Genomic DNA, 21,368 nt, shown 5'->3' with positions numbered 1-21,368 from the left:
AAGTCTAAGTTTCTTGAAGTGTTCTAGATAATCAGGAAGTGATTGTGATTGAAATCTATGTAGTTTTAGGATACATCTATGTTGCCATATGATAGGCTATATTTTAGATTTACAGCAAAAGTTGCTTCAATTTTATCTCATATTATTCATAAAATTATTTTGGTTTAGAGACTATTTTGATCATGTGATTCTCCACAACGATACTTAAAATGACGCATATCCGCTCTTGTCCGCATAATAAACCCCTACTTAAGCGCTTTCAGTATCGAAAGCGCCGTTAACGTAGACAAACGAATTTGCGCAATAAAAATGGAAAAAATAGGATTTGTTTACTTTTGACTTTCAACTTATTAATGGGTAGAAACTATTTAAACAGTAGCAAATTAATCGATAGCATAAGATCAGCTTAATGCATTGGTGCATGACTGTGGGAATACCACGGCCTTATAAACATTAATGTAAACACGGATATATGCGAAACGGGACAGATATAAATGTAGTACAGGTATATAGACGATTTTTTACATTATATAGATACGTTTTAAGAGTTTTGAAAACATTTAAGAATGGTGGCTGACGATGAATGGCGGTCATATCTCTCGATCGGTTTTTTTTTTCTTCTGTTAAAACAGTTCGATTACTAGGTCATACGTGTTTACATGTTTCTCTGCTTACAAAATGTCCTTTCTACTTTTTGATTATGTTTTGTTTTAGCTTGAGCTCACGTTTTTCACACTAAAATATGGAACCCCGAGTTTAGGTTACAAAACGCAATCTTTAATGTTTACAAACATCATGTTTACGAAAACGAACTGTATAAAAAGAGAACATTATCGGAAAAGTCGATTATGTCTTTATTGGTAATTCAGGTTTACTTCATGGTAAATCAGGGTTTTCTTTATAGTCAATAGTAGTACAAAAGTAGTACAACTATCTTGTCACGGATAATGGTTTCACTACCCGATTCCTTTTTTCTTAATAGTAACATTTAACATATTATTGTTACAAATACCGTGCGAGAGTAGTACTATCCGACCAGGGATACCTGACAGTGACGTCATATTGTGTTTACTTTCCAATGTTTATTAGCAATTAGGAGTGACCTGTCGCTTTTATTTTTAGATTTGGATTTTCCAGACTGTTCCATTTATTAAATAAGGGGTTGAAAGATATTTTACTTATTTAAAACTATAAATATATTTCAAATACCGTGCATTGATAGTTTAGTTGGTAGAATTGAGGAATCTTGCTAGTGATTTAACTTTTGCGATTAAGAGGTTGTGGGTTCGAAACCCACACAAGACGACTTTTTTATGATTGAATTTGTTTTATTTTATTTTTCATGTTTTTTTTTATTTCATTTTATTTCATTTTATTTCATCATTTCAATTTCATTTTTAATTTCATTCATACAATTTCAATACATTCAATACATTTCAAACACACGCGCCCAATGGAGCATCCTCACACTCGCTGGCGGCGTCGGTTTCCTCCTAATAAGTGTCATCAGCTAGTTGAATGACTAAATCGTCAAGAGCTATGTCAACCATGTTGAATAATTCACAATCATAAAGATATTTGAAAAACCTGTGTTATATGCGAAAATAGCAAAATGATACAAGTAATGCAATTCAAATACATCTTTAACATTATTATCGTTTTAAATGTATGTTACCAAAATATAAAATGAAACAAACAAAAAATTAAATGTAAAAAATATATATATATTGATCTCCGTTGGAATTCGAACTCACAAAAGTTAGATTCTAGAGGCGTCACGCTTACCACTGCACCACGGCGTCTTAATTGTCGAAGAGGCAGTTATTTAAAGGTAGGGTACCCCTTTACTGAAGTGGTTTATTCCAGTAACCTTTCAAATCTATTAATAAAAGCGACAGGTCATTCCTAAATGCTAGTACCTTATATTGAACTGGATTATCATTGTTTCTTTACCTGTAGCCTGCATGGATACGTAGCCCAGAGGATAACGGCGCTGTCTTAGTAACCGAAAGGTACCGAGTTCGAAACCGGTCGGCAAAACTTTTTTCCCGCACACTATTTTCTTATTCAGCTATATATAGTTATCTGGATTTTCTAGTGCTTAACGAATTATGCGTACATAGTAAATTGTATAGAAAACGTTTGCCATTTCACTCCAAATAAAATAGTTAAAAAGGCCATGAACACGTTTTTAACTGTAACCAGCCTTCGGAGAATAATGAGAAAGCAATATTTATTCTAAAACACAATGGACTGACGGTGAGACAGGCATATGCTGCATTAACATCTGGTATAGATCTACTTCATAATAAAATAAATGATTGATAATTAAAAAAAAAAAACCATTTAAAAACAATTTATTTTCCAAATCAAAGAAAGCAAATGTAACTGATCTTTCAAACAATATATGTTTTTGCTACAAAAGAAAAAAATATATATATAATATACATCACCTACCTCTGGTTTCGAACTTACATCGCCTGCGTGACAAGTAGCCAACACAACCCCTGGACCAAACCTTACTTAGAGTTTCTATTATGATAAGGACCTATTTCTATCTATTTTAAGTATACATCCGTTTGGGATATACCGTGATTATTTATAGTTTGTTGACAAAATGACGTCACTGTCAAAAATTGTCAGTGTATTAGTATTTCCAAAAGATGTGACTCCACCCCCACCCCTCTCAAAAAAAATTTTAAACGTTTGAAAACGCTTTTTAAACCTAGCTTATTGTGTTGCAAAGAAGGTGTCCTAAATACTGTAGGCCTATGATTTTTTAGATAGGAAAGTATGGACGCTGTAAATTATACATTGTTTTCCAAATTGAAAGTACCATGTATTTTAATGGGGCTAAAATTTCATTTTCATTTTTAACTGAATGGCTGTATAAAGTCTCTCAAGAAATTAGGGAAATCTTCCTTTGTAATAGATAAATACGTCATATTAAAATAAATAAATTACATATAGGACAAAATATGCAATTAGCTGCAGTCACTTTTGCTACAAAAACTGAAAAAAATGTTATGTGTCAAAATATAGGACATGACTTTTAACACCCAATAAAACTTGATCAGTAAATTTTATGTTCAAAAACACAATTGATTTATCTTTCATACACATATAACAGTCCAAAAACATAACGAAGGACTGTCTGGTTCCCACGACTACATAGTATAATCAGTAATTACATTGAGATATTAATTCAATGGACTGAGTTATTAACTCTTGGCTAAGATATATGATCTAGTTCTCACGACTTAATTAACATTTCTCGTATTTACAGTCAAGCTGGCCCGAGAGCCCGTGTATGCTAAGATACTATTTGCGTTAAGAGACAACGTTTTTAGTTCATTTCAGTGTTGTTAAAGGCGCTCGCTACAGTTTTTCCGGACGGGTCGATATTTACCCCAACACCGTGCCAATTTGGTTGTGTTTCTTATCGATGTAGCTCATTGCAGGGTTGGAGCAGTCTTCTGCGCATGCCCGGAAGTGATTATCTAATGTCGCGTACGGCAAAAATTCGCAAATTATTGTATGTTCGCATGCATTTAATGTATAATATGTATAATATACTGACTAGACGTTAGGGTAAGTATCACCATGGTTACAAAATATATACATTTAAAGTACTTTTAGTTCAGATTGCTTCAATCCGACATATACTGGAGTCTGTAATTTATACCAGCGCTCCAACTCTGCACTTGATTGAGTCACAGCTGTTTCTAATCCCGTACCGTACCCATACCGTACATCCGTATTCATTAACTATAGGTTTTGTTCGGAGAAAGGCGGAAACTTTCATCGTTCTATGACATCAAAATGCTTCAGAAACACCTTAAAATCCGCTTATTAAGAAATCTGCTGTTTGATAATTTGATATATCTCTAAGTCATTTGCTCAAACACTGAAAGAGTATTTCGTAACAACCTTCCTTGTATAAATGCCCGCCACACCCCACCTCGTTGTAATTTGATTTGAGCGAAATCTTAATATGGTGACCTATCAATTTTCTTTTTGTTTTAGATTAGGTAGACATAACCAAAGGTATGTGCAGAGTTTGATTAAATTCTATTATGTGAAACTCGATAAAATAGCAGACGTACCAACTTAAAACTGACAAAAATATGAAAAAATAGCCCTTGGGTCTGCTGAACAAGTATTCCTTTCTTTACAAAATCTTTTTCTTTTTATTTCTCTGAGCATGTTTCAAATAAATATATTGTTTTCCATTATAAAAATGCTTAGATATCAAATTTATGCTGATTATTGTACTTTACTGAAATAATTTTTAGGATTATAGAAATTTTGAAAAATGTTAAAAATAGCACCATATCCAGGGGCAAATAAAATTGAAACAAAGCTGGTGACCTAGTATTTTTATTTCATTTTTCAATACGTCATAACATGATCTTTTAATACAAAACATTTCATCAAAATCTATTATTGAGAAAAAAAATTACGAAACTGTAGCGAGCGTCCTTAAAGAACTAATTATGTTTGAAGCTCTTAATGCAAGCTGAACTGTAATGGAATCGGACAACAGAATTATTTTAAGACTCCGGTTACCATAATCCAACACACTTGGTTCGATTCCTGAACAGCTTGGTCTGCTTTGCGTAATAGTTGTTTATGGTGACCATTCATGTACATTTGGGGGAATCTCATACCCAAACGGAAGATTAGGTCTCCCAACAATAATTAAAAACACAACAACTTTACTTCAATTAAAGACATCATGTTATTATTATTATTATTATTATCATCATCATTATTCATATCGGGCAAATGCCCACACAGTGATAAATTTATTACAACTAGCACTATGAATTGTTACTTATTTAAACAGTCAGTGTCAATATGCTTATTTCAATAGATAGATCTTCTGCGGTACCAAATAGGTGACAGATAGATCAGATCCTCCGCGGTACCATATAGGCGACAGATAGATCAGATCCATCGCGGGACCATATTGGCGACAGATAGATCAAGTCCTTAGAACCCTGTTTTCAAATTAAACGTCTGTCCCTGTATTGCGTAAAGCTTCCTATAATTTGTCCTGCTGTCGTTGTGGAGATATGTGGCCGCTAAGTAATTCTGAAGTCGCGATAGAAACACACTAAGCACATCTGACTGGCGAGTAGCGGAAACTCAAGCTTAAGGTGTTATGTGACAAACGAAGAATAAAAACTATTTTAAGCCATCCCCTGATTTGCTTGACCCAGTGGACTAATATGGTAAGTTATTAAAGTGTTACACAACACGCTAGATTTGTTACACCATGCACTACCGTGCTACACCATGTACGGACGCGCTACACCATGCGCTAACGTGCTACACATGCACTGACGTGCTACACCACGCACTAACGTGCTACACATGCACTGACGTGCTACACCATGCACTAACGTGCTACACCATGCACTTACGTGCTACACACCGCACTAACGGCTACACCACACACTAATGTGTTACACCACGCACTAACGTGCTACACATGCACAACTTGCTACACTAGTATGCACCAACCGGCTGCAGGGCCCCCCAAAACATTAGCCAAACAACAAGGATTACTCGAGAGACACCAAAATATGCACGAGCGAACCTCGAGGCCCTGTAAGATCGTATTTTTAAATTTTGTTGTACGCAGTAACAGGGGAGGCTTAAAATACGTTCACTTTAACACGTTTAATGGTAAAAGATTTACTAAGATTATCAGTTTTAATGAATTTCGAATAGCTGGAAAATACATGCAACTCTAAAGCTAGAATTTCCGCTGGGCTTGAACCCTTCACTTAGCGACTGTGTAAATAGAATAGAGAACTTTGTTCACTCCTCGCAGATCCGTGGTGTACAGATAGAACGTTCCACTACGTTTGTTGATACTCTTGTCATCCATTAATTTTAAGCCCTTGACTTGTGTAATGCTTATTCTCAGGAGCTTGATTCCTCTGCCCTGGGAGCCGTGAAATATTTAGACCGCTTGAATTCATCTTGGCACTGAAATGCAGATAAAATCTCCCGCAGTACTCTAGTAAATACTCAAAATTAGCCAACATAACAATATATAAATGAGGTTTTCGATATTCACAAACAACAAAATAGCGTTAAAGATACAAATGTAATAATAAGGGTGTGGTGAGTGGGAATTTTGCTAGTCAGGCATTGGCTTCCTCGTGAAAAGAGGGTGCTTATGACGTCATTATTGATAATGACGACAAATTCGGTAATCATCGGCAGTTTCCGCCGTATTCGCTAAAGCTGGAGTGCTATTCTTATAGTAAATTATATTTCATTTATTTATTTACTTATTCATTTATTTAACTTCTGTACGATTAATATCTAATCAAAACGAATAACCGTCGCTAAAATAAACCTGGTTATTTTTGAGCAATAACCCTAATTATTTTAAGACTCCGGTTACCATAATCCAACACACTTGGTTCGATTCCTGAACAGCTTGGTCTGCTTTGCGTAATAGTTGTTTATGGTGACCATTCATGTACATTTGGGGGAATCTCATACCCAACGGAAGATTAGGTCTCCCAACAATAATTAAAAACACAACAACTTTACTTCAATTAAAGACATCATTGTTATTATTATATTATTATTATTATTATTTATTATCATCATCATTATTCATATCGGCAAATGCCCACACAGTGATAAATTTATTACAACTAGCACTATGAATTGTTACTTATTTAAACAGTCAGTGTCAATATGCTTATTTCAATAGATAGATCTTCTGCGGTACCAAATAGGTGACAGATAGATCAGATCCTCCGCGGTACCATATAGGCGACAGATAGATCAGATCCATCGCGGGACCATATTGGCGACAGATAGATCAAGTCCTTAGAACACTGTTTTCAAATTAAACGTCTGTCCCTGTATTGCGTAAAGCTTCCTATAATTTGTCCTGCTGTCGTTGTGGAGATATGTGGCCGCTAAGTAATTCTGAAGTCGCGATAGAAACACACTAAGCACATCTGACTGGCGCGTAGCGGAAACTCAAGCTTAAGGTGTTATGTGACAAACGAAGAATAAAAAATTTTAAGCCACCCCCTGATTTGCTTGACCCAGTGGACTAATATGGTAAGTTATTAAAGTGTTACACAACACGCTAGATTTGTTACACCATGCACTACCGTGCTACACCATGTACGGACGCGCTACACCATGCGCTAACGTGCTACACATGCACTGACGTGCTACACCACGCACTAACGTGCTACACATGCACTGACGTGCTACACCATGCACTAACGTGCTACACCATGCACTTACGTGCTACACCACGCACTAACGTGCTACACCACACACTAATGTGTTACACCACGCACTAACGTGCTACACATGCACAACTTGCTACACTAGTATGCACCAACCGGCTGCAGGGCCCCCCAAAACATTAGCCAAACAACAAGGATTACTCGAGAGACACCAAAATATGCACGAGCGAACCTCGAGGCCCTGTAAGATCGTATTTTTAAATTTTGTTGTACGCAGTAAACAGGGGAGGCTTAAAATACTTTTCACTTTAACACGTTTAATGGTAAAAGATTTACTAAGATTATCAGTTTTAATGAATTTCGAATAGCTGGAAAATACATGTAACTCTAAAGCTAGAATTTCCGCCACAAAATTTTCTCGAGAAAATTTCCGCCAAATTCTAGCCTAAGTTCTCTCGTCGAGTCGAAGTGCGACGCAAAGTTTATCAAGTGAAAAAATCAAGGCCGGAGTTAGACGAATGGATACATCTGCGCGAAATAATGATTATAATTCTATCGCTTATAAGAAATGTCAATTTTGAGAATCCTGTTACGACTGTTCTGAACTATTTCCTTATGCCCTATTCCATTTGTACGGCGAAGTTTATCAATGGACACGTGAAACGATACACAAGGAGAGGACCATTGTGGTATCAAGGAGGCCTGTTGTAGGAGCATGTGTAACCTGACAGTTTCGAATTGAATGTTTAGAGTAACATTGCCCAGCATAACCGTCAAACTAGGAATTAGGAACACTTCCATAGGCAAAACCTTGTTCACGCACTTAAACTGACCGGCAGAAACACAAGTAAACCAACACACGAGTTTACATAACTTAGCACAACTTCACATCATATACCACAACACGGGTTTACGTAACTTTACACCGTAAACCACCACACAGGTTTACATAACTTTACACAACTTTACACCGAAAACCAACACACGGGTTAACATAACAATTACACCGTAAACCTAGTTTTCCTACACACGAGTTTACAAAAACCTTACCGCGTAAACCAACACACGGATATACATAACTTCATACACAACTGACATGTACACTTTTATACACAACTGATATATGCCCTGACACGCCGAGGATATATACATGGACACGCCCGGAACAGTAACTTTCTCGGACACATTATTACTTACACGGACAAGTTTGCATTTAAATGGACAAACTGATGCTAGTATATACACAGGCACGGACACGCCCTGATTACTGACACAGACATACTGGCATTTGTATACCGCACAACTTACACATACCAACTGACATTTGTATACATTATTTCTTACACGGACAAGCTTGCACTTTAACGGACCAACTGATGATAATATAAACACGGACACGGACACGCCCTGATTACTGACACGGACATGCTGGCATTTTGTATACCGCACAACTTACACATACCAACAGACATTTGTATACATTATTACTTACACGGACAAGTTTGCACTTAAACAGACAAACTGATGCTAGTATAAACACGGACACGCCCTGATTTACTGACACGGACAAGCTGGCATTTGTTTTTCCGCCCAACTTACACATACCAAAAGATATTGTATACATTATTACTTACACGGACAAGTTTGCACACAAACAGACAAACTGATGGTAGTATAAACACGGACACGGACACATCCTGATTACGGACACGGACATGCTGGCATTTGTATATCGCACAACTTGCACATAGCAACAGACATATGCACTTAAACGGACAAAATGATGCTAGTATAAACACGGACACGGACACACCTTGATTACTGACACGGACATGCTGGCATTTGTATACCGCACAACTTGCACATACCAACAGACATTTGTGTACATTATTATTTACACGGACAATTTTGCACTTATACGGACAAAACTGATTCTATACACGGGGACGGACACGCCCTGATTACTTACACGGACATAGATCTACTGGCATTTGTATACCGCACCACTTACACATACCAACAGACATTTGTATACCTTATAACTTACACGGACAAGCTTGCGTTTGACTTCATTTAATTTACTACTTATATAAACCCTGGCACTGAATAGACAGACCGGCGGTACTCCTTTTGCGGACAGAATGGCGTTTTGGTACATAATTACTAACGGACAAACTTGAACGTTCCTACCTTTACGGACAAACTGCGGTTGTGTACATACACGGTAAATCAACCAAGGCACTGACTTCTACTGAGACTGAAATCTCTTACAGTACATTTAAAAACAACTATGAACTACCCATGGAGAAATCAATCCGTAAACGCATATAATATTCAGTCTATAAAATTAACGAATTAAATTATCACACATGCGCCTGCCCGCTTATCCGTTTTTCATTTTTGCCACTACGATAAATTTTAAAATTATTCACCCGAAAATTCAAATCAAATAGCTATCGATCCGAAATTGATGCACGATTAACCTAAATATCATTGCTTCAAACCTTAAATATGGTTACCGTGTAGATATTTTAAATACTAAGTATCGGTTATTGTGTCAAGTATGTCCTATTAAAACGGAATAAATGTTAATCTTTGATCCACTTAATTGATTTCTTTATGTTTTATGTCATGCCAAAATGACAACATCTTCACAATAAGACCATTATTTGGTCCAAAAGCTTAGATGACATTTATTATTGGACAAAAACCACCAGCCACATAAAAGTCAGGTATTTCATTTTTTAAAAATTGTAGCTCCTTCAAATTACTGCAAAATGTTGTGTAGGAACTGGTTCGTCTTTCATCTTATTGTTATTATTATATAATCGGAAGTGGCCTTGCAATAATTCCAGTGAAGGATATTGATTTTAATTTGAAAAATAATCCATACGTACAATGTCGAGTTTATTAAAATATATTTCGAAAAATATGCGATAAGGATAAGCTGGTGCGGGATGCGCGACACTGATCACCCAAATTTCTAATTATGGAAATACATCGAGTGCTGCGCCCTCAGTTGAAAAGAAATTCAATTACAGGTGCAATTCTTTATAATACCTATTACTATACGTTGAAGATGTGCTATAGAGATTATAAGCACGTACGATGCAAGGTACGGATCTGCTTTCGAGCTAAGAATGTTTTACTAATACGTGTATTTAACTACTGGCGTTCCTTAAGTGGTGTTTGTGTGTTGCTGCAGGTGCTGGCGGTCGACCATAATAAAATAACTTGCTTAATGAACTGATGATCTGTATCTAATCATAGTTCAAAGTTCAAAGCTGAAAAATTTTTCACAGAGATGAGCTGTCACTTATTTAGAGTCAAACTATTTAAAATAGGCGTAGAATCTAATTGAGGTACTTTGGTCTTTCAGATAAGATGTACCAGCACAATGAAGAGTTAAGGGCGAAAAGAAAAATATTTCCAAATAGAACATTAATTTTATTCTTATGCTTTTTTTGTGTGTGTTATACGCTATATGTCATGTTATGAGCACTTCGCACTACCTGAAGAAAGTCACCCTCTGACCTTTATTATCGATTTGCTTTTCTCCATTGGTGATGTCACAGCTTTATTACGCCACAGCGCATTTCTTTCGCCGTCATGTACCAGTACTGAATAACAGCGAATAAGTAACGTATATTCATTGGCCAACTATATAGCTCTAAGTCTATTAGCGCTATAAGTTATATTTTTACAAGGTTCTAACATCAAATTACAACATTTGAAAGCAAAAATATTTGAGGAGATATATTCATATCTATTCTTGTGTGTTTTTTCTTTCGTGAGCATCTGAGATAAAACGAACGTGACTTTACATTGTGCTAAAAGCTCTATGCAATAGGTTCATTCATAATTTTAATAGATGCTAACTGTTTTTCTATAGGTTTGATGCAGAACATGCTGAAGAAAGTTTCTGTTCACGAGATAAATGTACCACCTACAGCAAATTATAATATCTATTTCGTTTCCTATAGATCAATATATGGAACTTACAGTTTATTTTAATGTGAATCACTAATGTACGATAACGCTTTTTTTCAGACGTGGCTAATCAGACTGAAATGAAAGTGATTAATTGCAAAATTGTTGACATAACTTTTGGCCCAATCCATTTGTATAAATAATTAATTATCCTCCTTATGATTATCATGTTCATATTGTTGTTTGTATGCCTTGATAACAAATACAATAAATTATTATTAAACTAGATTCTATACTAATTACTAAAGGCATTTGGATATCGGAATATTAAGGGTACGAATCATCGCCTCACTGTCACGATTAAATTTTATCTAGATCTATTAGACCTATTTAATTCATTAATCACTTCCTTTCCCAGAATACTTACAGTGCAGCAATTGAAATTTAAAGCATGACCTACAGCTCAATACAGCTTTATATATTCCACCCGCCATATTTGGCGAGTTTGATGCTTTACAGTATTGGTCTATGTATAGGCATGTCGTCTGAGGGCGATTTCATAGGTTCGATACCCGCTTGGCCGGTCAATAAAGCAGAATAGGCATCTGTTGCCACAGAAGGCAGACTATCACCACCACACCCTGACATTCTATTACTAAAACTATCTGAGTTTATTTAGCAAAGAATCACAATCTATAACGTTGCAATCAACATTACCTGTATGCACCGAATCTTGTGTAACCAACAATCTGACATGTTCAGCAAAACTTCAGAATTTTCTGTCGGACCGGCTCGCCCGTCTTCGATCGTTTGCTCTGAGAAGTACTAGGCACTTGTTTATCATCTGCCGTTCTTCTCTTAGCAAGTTTCTCCTTCATTTCAGCGATTAAATCGGATAAAGTTTTTTGTCAGAATTTTGCTAGTCAGGCATTGGCTTCCTCGTGAAAAGAGGGTGCTTATGACGTCATTATTGATAATGACGACAAATTCGGTAATCATCGTCATTTTCCGCCGTATTCGCTAAAGCTGGAGTGCTATTCTTATAGTAAATTATATTTCATTTATTTATTTACTTATTCATTTATTTAACTTCTGTACGATTAATATCTAATCAAAACGACTAACCGTCGCTAAAATAAACCTGGTTATTTTTGAGCAATAACCCTAATTATTGAATAATTGCTTTGAGTGGGACGTTAAATTTTTATAAACGTGAGAAGTATACGGCAACTGGTACGCAAGGGGTGGGGAGAGGGTAACTGTATTTCTCCGAATGAAAATAAAGTATCTTTTGGGAAGGGGGTGGGGGTGGGGGGGGGGGGACATGCAGGGATATTAAACATTTGCAATGAAGGATTTTTGCGCTGGCAGTAAAAAATCAAGTAAAAATGAAAAATAGTATTAAAATTGAAATGCACGAGAGTGCTTATAACAGAATGATTCTTTACAGCAACAAAACTGTCACTTTACACCGGCTTTGCTGTATGAATTTAAATCATGTTATAGCTTCACTGTTTGTTGCAGCGAATGATAATTAGGGTATGTTACGTACACAAGTAAGTCGTTTATTGTTTGAATTAATCCTTACCCTGCTAAATTTCTATAATGAACTCGGCCATCTTTCAATTTGGACAGTACCATAAACTATTAATAGGGGTGCTTATCAAAAAGATACTGACAGAATACGAACAGTGCAGATTATGATCAGACTCGCTGCACGGATGATCTACACTGGTCGCAAAGGCAGAATCAATCGTGTCCAGCATCGTAAGGCTTAAGTCGCCTTTGCTAGTCAGTTTTCATTTTTCTACATGCACACAAATGAGCCATGAGTCCGTTTTATTTATTTCATTTATTTTCAGGATTGAAAAGTTTGGAATCACAGAAAGAGTCAGGAAACAGACTCTTCAGGGTGAACAATATCAATGGATCGGAATCGAAATCTAAAAATTGTTATCGTAGGAACAGGTGTTTCTGGTAAAACACAGCTGTTCAATAGGTTCCTTAAAAGGGAGTTCGATAACTGGCCTTCCGCCACTATTGGTAAGCACTTAAAAATACATTATTCAATCACTGTAATGCTTTTTTTTTTCAGTAATATTCATTTGAAATCGTCATGTGTAAGATTTTGTTGTTTGCTAATCTGGTAATTAGTATCCGAGTAGTAGAAATAACAAGAGGCTGGAATAACTGATTTTTTTTCGGCGTAGCTTTATTACATGGAGTTTGACCTATATTTTATAATAATCGGGGCACGGAACAGGCGTGCGTTGAAAAGATAAACCATTTATCTAAGTATTAAGGTAGTTCTGCACGTTTGATAAACCGGAAGTGATGGCGAAACGTCATTTATCCGGAAAACGTGAAATAATGCCTTGATTCGGTGTACGGAAATGAAAATCATTTCATTACCAACTTTTAGTTACATCGATCTATTGGAAAATCGATAAATTTGCCTATATAAACAAAGAAGGAAAAAATCACTTAAACTTCAATAGAAAAAGTTCTATTTGGAAATCAAAAATTCGATACCCCACAAATTAAAGTTTAATTTATTCCGGATATTATGAATGTTTTTTTAAAAAAATATTTTAATATTTGGTTGGTCCTTTTTGACTTTAAATAGACCCACCTCAGTTCATATAGACTCTGTAGGAAACGGATAAAAAAAACTGACTTTTTCAAATATAACAGATAAAATGAGATATTTTCCGCAAAAAATCAAAAATTCGATACCCCTAAAAATGTAGAAAAATTATTAAATTTTCGTTACGTTTAATTTGTTTTAAATTTTATAATGGTTTGTTTGGTCCTTTTTGCATTTTAGTGTGTACAGTGAACATTTCTTAAAAAATTCCGGCATTTTCCGCCGTTATCCATAAGTACTCGGAAGCTGTTACGGAAAATATTGTCGTCTGCTAGTCTGACTTTGGCGGTACAAATTGTTATAGATTGTAGGCAACTTCACATTGACAAAAAAAAGAAGATTGTAATTGGAGAATTTAAAACAAATTAATTGTTGAACTCAGAAACGCCGAAACCTAGATCCGCTGTCGTTTAAAATAACACTATGGAGGATTTAGTCTTTAATTCGCAGTTATAAATATACAAATGCTTTTAATTTTCATCGCAAAATATACTTAAAGCAACTAATTCTCATGTGTTTCCGTAAAATATAGTCTGTCAGTAATTGAGTTTCAAAGCATTCTTAAGAAATATAACGATGATTAATTTATTAATTTCTAGATACCTATATTATTTTTTGCCGAACGATCTGGAGACTTTTTTTATTGCCGTGGCGGTCCGGGTTCGATCTCCGACGCGGTCATCTTTTTTTCTTCATATGGGATTTTTTAATAATTTTAAAAAAAAAAAAAAAAAAAAAAAAGAAAGAAAAAGTCATTTTGTATTATTCATAATATGACCAAACTTTAATTTGAAAGATAGCCTTGATGAACTGATAATTCTGCTTCTTTCCGAATTCTTTGTATATATTATTCTGTATTCTTAAATTAATGCATATTTTTGGTACATTCTTTAATCATTCGTTTTTAAAAAATTGCGATATCTATTATTTGATTTAATTGTAACAAATATCTTAAAATTACCCTTTGACTTTTATTGTGTATTACAATATTGCTTAGGGTAAACAATATCCGGTCAGTGTTGTTTCAAGGCGGGTCATAAAAGATATGTTACCCCACTTATTATAAGTGAGAGGTATTTTTATTGTTTTATGGTTTTTGCGTTGTAATATATGTTTTTCACTTTCTTCTGTCTTTATATAGTCTTTTCCCTTTCTTTCATGAAATTTGTTTTTACGATTTTTACCCTTATTTCATAAATCGTATGACAGTAGGAAGAATCAGTACAAATTTAGAATTCACATCGTTAATAGGGTTGTTCCGCAAATATTTACTGAGTAAAGAACCTGGCCCAAATTTCACGAAAAATCTTAAGTTATTAATTAGTTAAGTCTGCTATTCTAAAATTGAGATATTGATGAAGTTATTGTTATTTTTTTTTCCTGTAACAATATATTTATAGTTCAAGTATACTACGGTAGTAGCATTTGTCAGCAGTACTTATTCATGTCACGCAAATATGATATTCTATTTAGGCACGAAATAAGAAACTAAATCCTTACCATGCTAAATTACAATAATGAACTTGTCTATCTTTCAATTTGGACATTACTATTAATCATGAAAAGGGTGCATACCAAAAAGTTACTGGCTGAATGGCAGACAGTGCAGATCATGATCAGTCTGCACGGATGTGCATGCTGATCATGGTCTACACTGATTTCAAAGGAAGAACCAATCGTGTTCAGCATGGTAAGGGTTAAGTATTTAGTTTTATTTCTATATTTCTTTTTCTTTAAAGCGACCGGCTTCCAGATCGTTCGACAATAAAATACTTTCTAGATGTCTTGAAAAAAAAATGCTATATTTCTTATGAAGGCTTCAAAACTTAATTACTGACAAACTTTATGTTATAGAAATACATGAGAATTTGCTGCTTTTACTACCTTTGCGATGAAAGTCGAAAAAACGTTAGTGGTTTAGAATTTTGAAAATATTTTAGAATCAAAAGCTCCAATTCTAATGTTCATATGTGAAAGAAAGCGCGTATAGAGCAAAGAGCTATAAAAATAAATTGTATTTTATACTTCTTTGTATAGAGGAAGTATATACGATGTTTAGATAACATATTCATATTCTTGAATATTTATTTTATTTACAGACAGTTTCTTGTGCGTAAATATTTCTTTTCTGTACATAGATATACGTTAGCATGATGTTTCATGTATTAAAAAGAAAGTAAATCTATGTGTTCGATGTATAAAATGTAACGATTTCTAAATATTTTAGATAACATATTCATATTCTTAAATATTACTTTTATTTGACAATTTATAAAGTATTATATAATTTTTCGACTTCCGTATTTATAATACAAAGCTTAATCAACTTCATTTTGAAACAAAAAATATTATAATTGCTTAAATTCTAGCAAGGATATCCTAGAATCTGATCTGATTTCCACTTTAATAATTACCAAAACTTCATTCAATTCAAGTACATCGTTTAGCAAACCGCCCGCCTGTAAATGCATCAGATAATGACCAAAGATGTTAATTATCGATTTTTCCCCCGTGTTTCTACAACAACAACAATTATTACGGAAATCAACGAATCCGTGGTCAAATATCTCTAAAAGAAGTACACGGACCTATACATCTTTTTTCACCAAATTATAGCTCATGTGTTTATTTACAGCTGTAAAAAGTTTCATCAAAATCTACATTGTAGAAAAATTTCTATTCGCGTAAATGTTATGAAAGTAATGATTTTCCCATAGACTCCCATTATGAAATATTGAATGAAGCCCAAACTTCTCAAATCAGTATAGCAAAAATCAAGCACACGACCGTATCTTTTTTATTTGCTGAATTTTTAGGTATACTCTAAAGTTTTGAAAAATCAGAGTTTATTTAAATTCTACATTGTAGAAAAAATTTTGATCCAAACGTGCAGAACTACCTTAAATGACGTTGAATATCAGTAGGGACATATTAAATAGACAAAAACGGAGAAAAAACAAGCATGTAAGTGCACCATGAAAAGTCCAGTCCAGATGGAATTTTGTACAATGATTACTTGAATGATAAAAGCACATATTGAAAAAGGAAAAAAAGTACGGATGACGGGGTCAGTGGCAAAACCGCCACTAGGGTGGTTTATTGGAGCCAAATCTCACTCTTGACAGCCTGTCATGTTCATGTAAAGGGTGAACACCACTAAATCCGGCTGTTCTTTATTTCATATAAAATCCTATGTAAAGTTATTTTGACATTTTCTAGTAAACATATAGATTTTCTAAGACATTCCAATAAAAAGCTATATCGCTGCTATAGAAAATAAAATGGTGGGCCGGTGGTCTAGTGGTAACACGCTTGACTGTCAATCCAGAGGTCCGGGTTCGAATCTCGGCCCAGGCACTGGAAATTTCTGAGATGCTTTTGAGTGTCTCCCACCTAACTTAAAGGCTTGTACTGATGGTAATTCCCAGGAAAGACAGCTTCGCGTGTATCGGTGCTTTACACCGGGCACATTAAAGAACCAGTCTATTCGCAGAGCTAGGCTAAGTTAGCCGGACAAGTCTGTATCTGAAAAGGATTTCTCTCTATCTGTTCTTGGTGGCGGGCGGCTTTATCTCACTCTGTCCCTCTGGTCAGATCGCTCTGTGTCTGTACTAGTAGAGGATGAATTTCGCGCTCTGTGTGGCTGTGTTTGCTATATGTAAATTAGCCGGACAAGTCTGTATCTAAAAAAGGATTTCTCTCTATATAGATCTGTTCTTGGTGGGGGCGGCTTTATCTCACTCTGTCCCTCTGGTCAGATCGCTCTGTGTCTGTACTAGTAGAGGATGAATTTCGCGCCCTGTGTGGCTGTGTTTGCTATATGTAAAGCGCCTTTGAAAGTCTTTAACATGAAAAGGGCGCTATATAAATCTGGTATAATAATGATAATAATTTAAAAGAAAAAGACAAAGGAGCTAAAGCTTTATATTAGAAAATAACGATCATTTACTCCTTTTCGCTTCTTTCAATGTCTCTTTTCGAGACATAAAATTCTTACATCGCCATTTATATGCAGATATCATTACAGTGCTAACAACACGCGGTAGAAGCAAGAACATGCGATGAAAAAAAGGCACGAGGAATGGAAGATAGATTAGAACTATTTATATTTATACTACTTGTGACCTGCATAGGCTTACAATTGATTGACTGTATTACAAGCCAGTTGAAATGTATGTGAATTTCTAGCATATGTTAATAACAGTAATATCACGTGACATTGTAAAAACAGAAGTCTGTAAATATATATGACGTTACCCAAAACGTGACTTTGAAGACGCCAGATCACCCATCAGGTGCACCATTAAGGGCACAACGAAGCTGGTCAGGAAACAGTTGTCAGGCAAGTCCATCCATTGTCGGAATTAAGAGCTAATTAGCACGAAGTTCCCTATCAGTATCGTCATCACAACATCTTCCATTAAGATACTTTTTCTTTTGGTTTCAATGTTTTAATTGACGTTTTGTACCTAATTTTCAGGCTCGGATTTCGGCGTCTGTCGTTTTGTACAAGATGAGGTAGAGTTTAAAGTAGTTATTTGGTAAGTTGATCTTAAAAAGTTACTAGTACTCAGTCATGTCTTAAAGATTGTCTTGATGCACGTTGAGTGTAGGGACAATACCTTCTCAAGTTGTAATTTCAATAGGTTTAGAAACGAACGAAAATTCTCCTGTCGAACATTCTGATATCATGGATATATTTTATCTGGTGCACTCTATAGAGAAAGTGGATGTTTTATTCATGTATTTGCAGGGACAATACTGGCCAAGAAAGATTTTCCAAAATTGGGAACCAGTCTGTAAGTGGAGCTGATGTACGTGATAGTTCAAGCACCTTTTTAATTATTCTTGCTTAAAAACTAATTTTGTCAAGGAAGGGGAATAAAACCATATACAAAAAGTAGGTTCGCATGCTGTTAACGGTTAAAATTACAGTACAACCTCTCCAGAACGGTCCTCTGTTAGGCAAAAACCTCACTATAACAACATCATCAACATTTCCCAAGGCTGAAATATACTATCAAATTTACCTCTCCAGAACAACAACCTCTACATAACAGTCAATATTTGTATCTCCCAAATGGTGTTGCTCTACAGAGGTTGCTCTGTAGTACCTTCGACATCAAAGCGGACTTGCTTATATTGTCGAAAGTTTTATGTCCAATGATTTTTCTAGAGTTAGCCATTATTTTTTACTTTAAGTGGTTGTACGCAGGTGCCAGCCCCTGCCAGAAACAATGCCTGGAGGGGCACCTGGGATCTTACTCCATCACTAAAAATTATAAAGAAAAGTCACCATATGATTTAAATTGTCTACACTCAAATAAATAAATAAATTAATAAATAAACAAACAAATTCTAATAAATCTTTGACCTTATATGTTATCTTATCAAGCAGTTTCAGTGGCTTCGTGTCATACAATATCATGACATTCTTAATGATAAATTTACTCTGAACATAATTATATCAATTAAAGGAGACACATATGTTTTATAAATCTGTTTTTAGCACATCTGTCACAAAGTGACAAGGTGAGCTTTTGTGATCGCGCAGCGTCCGTCGTCCGTGTGTGCGTCCGTCCGTGCGTCCGTAAACTTTTGCTTGTGACCACTCTAGAGGTCACATTTTTCATGAGATCTTTATGAATGTTGGTCAGAATGTTCACCTTGACATTATCTAGATCAAGTTCAAAACTGGGTCACGTGCGGTCCAAAAAAATGGATCTTCATGAAAATTGGTCAGAATGTTCATCTTGTTGATATCTACGTCAGGTTTGAAACTGGGTCACGTGCCTCAAAAACTAGGTCAGAAGATCAAATAATATAAAAACCTTGTGACCTCTCTAGAGGCCATATTTTTCATGGGATCTGTATGAATGTTGGCCTGAATGTTCATCTTGATGATATCTAGATCAAGTTTGAAACTGGATTAACTCCGGTCAAAAATTAGGTCAGTAGGTCTAAAAATAGAAAAACCTTGTGACCTCTGTAGAGGCCATACCTTTCAATGGATCTTCATGAAAATTGGTAAGAATGTTCACCTTGATGATATCTAGGTCAAGTTTGAAACTGGATCAACTGCCGTAAAAACTAGGTCAGTAGGTCAAATAATAAAAAACCTTGTGACTTCTCTAGAGGCCATATTTTTCATGGGATCTGTATGAAAGTTGGTCTGAACGTCATCTTGATGATATCTAGGTCAAGTTCGAAACTGGGTCAACTGCGGACAAAAACTAGGTCAGTATGGCTAAAAATAGAAAAACATTTTGACCTCTTTAGTGGCCATACTTTTCAATGGATCTTCATGAAAATTAGTCTGAATGTTCACCTTGATGATATCTAGGTAAAATTTGAAACTGGGTCACGTGCGTTCAAAAACTAGGTCAGTAGGTATGAAAATAGAAAAACCTTGTGACCTCTCTAGAGGCCATATTTTTCATGACCTCTTCATGAAAGTTGGTGAGAATGTTCACCTTGATGATACCTAGGTCAGTTTTAAAACTGGGTCACGTGCCTTCAAAAACTAGGTCATTAGGTCAGATAATAGAAAAGCCTTGTGACCTCTCTAGAGGCCATATTTTACAATGGATCTTCATGAAAATTGGTCAGAATTTTTATCTTGATGATATCTAGGTCAAGTTCAAAACTGGATCACATGAGCTCAAAAACTAGGTCACTATGTCAAATAATAGAAAAAACGACGTCATACTCAGTTCAAAACTGGGTCATGTGGAGACAGTTGAGCGATTCAGGACCATCATGGTCCTCTTTGTTTTTCTATTCACTGTGTGGTTAGAGGTAAATAATATACTTTCAGAATAATGACTTGACTATTCTTGTCTAACATAAGAAAATATCGTAAGAAAATGAGAAGTACTAATATTGGCAAAGAATTTTACACAGTACAGGAATTTATGTTGATGTAGTAAAAACATTTATGTTTTAGGGTATTGTGTTTGTGTATGACATAACGCAAGAAAGTACTTTTGTTAATACAAAGAAAAGGATTACAGAGCTTGAAAAGGTGTGTATATTTATATTAATTATTCAGTTCGACTATTTGAAGAATAGTCTGAGCTATTCTACTCAACTTGGCGTCGGCGTCACACCTAGGTTAAAGTTTTGCATGCAAGTACATATGACTATCATTTAAAGGCATATAGCGTTGATGCTTATTTTTTATCTTTTTCTAGGTCATTTACCAATCTCACTGACATGTATTTTGGCCAAATTATTTCGACTAAGAAAATCCTGGTAGTTTTGTACAAAACCAATGCAGATATTAATTTGAAACGGCACATGTGTCTTTGGGGTTATAGAAGTAGGTGACAGCATCAAGTCTTACTCTGACATGCATTTTAGCCAAATTATGCCCTCCTTTGGACTTAGAAAATCCTGGTTTAAGTTTTGCGTGCAAGTACATATATCATTTAAAGGCATATAGCTTTGAAACTTATTTTTTTCTTTTTCTAGGTCAATTACCAACCTCACTTGGTCAAGTCCCATAACTCTGACATGTATTTTGGCCAAATTATACCCCTTTTTGGACTAAG

The 21,368-nt window shown here is 35.2% G+C and overlaps 1 protein-coding gene across 2 annotated transcripts in view; it reads left to right on the top strand.

Annotated features, from left to right (window-relative positions):
* The first annotated feature begins 243 nt into the window (after nt 1–243).
* Nucleotides 244–21,368, top strand: part of LOC123533991 (uncharacterized) — a 35,197-nt gene continuing 14,072 nt past the window's right edge. The window contains exons 1-5 of one of the 2 annotated variants that reach the window (XM_053519712.1): nt 244–505; nt 13,031–13,211; nt 18,296–18,356; nt 18,569–18,629; nt 20,762–20,839. In XM_053519712.1, the coding sequence (XP_053375687.1) occupies nt 13,094–13,211; nt 18,296–18,356; nt 18,569–18,629; nt 20,762–20,839 (318 nt within the window). In that variant the 5' untranslated portion in view covers nt 244–505; nt 13,031–13,093. Of the gene's footprint in view, nt 506–13,030; nt 13,212–18,295; nt 18,357–18,568; nt 18,630–20,761; nt 20,840–21,368 lie in introns of those variants that run through there. The other variant, XM_053519713.1, reaches the window with a different exon arrangement.

Source organism: Mercenaria mercenaria, chromosome 12, assembly GCF_021730395.1.
Source record: "Mercenaria mercenaria strain notata chromosome 12, MADL_Memer_1, whole genome shotgun sequence".
In the NCBI taxonomy this organism is placed as follows: Eukaryota; Metazoa; Mollusca; class Bivalvia; order Venerida; family Veneridae; genus Mercenaria; species Mercenaria mercenaria.
Note: the sequence above shows the minus strand (reverse complement) of the source record. Positions and strands in the feature narration are given on the sequence as shown.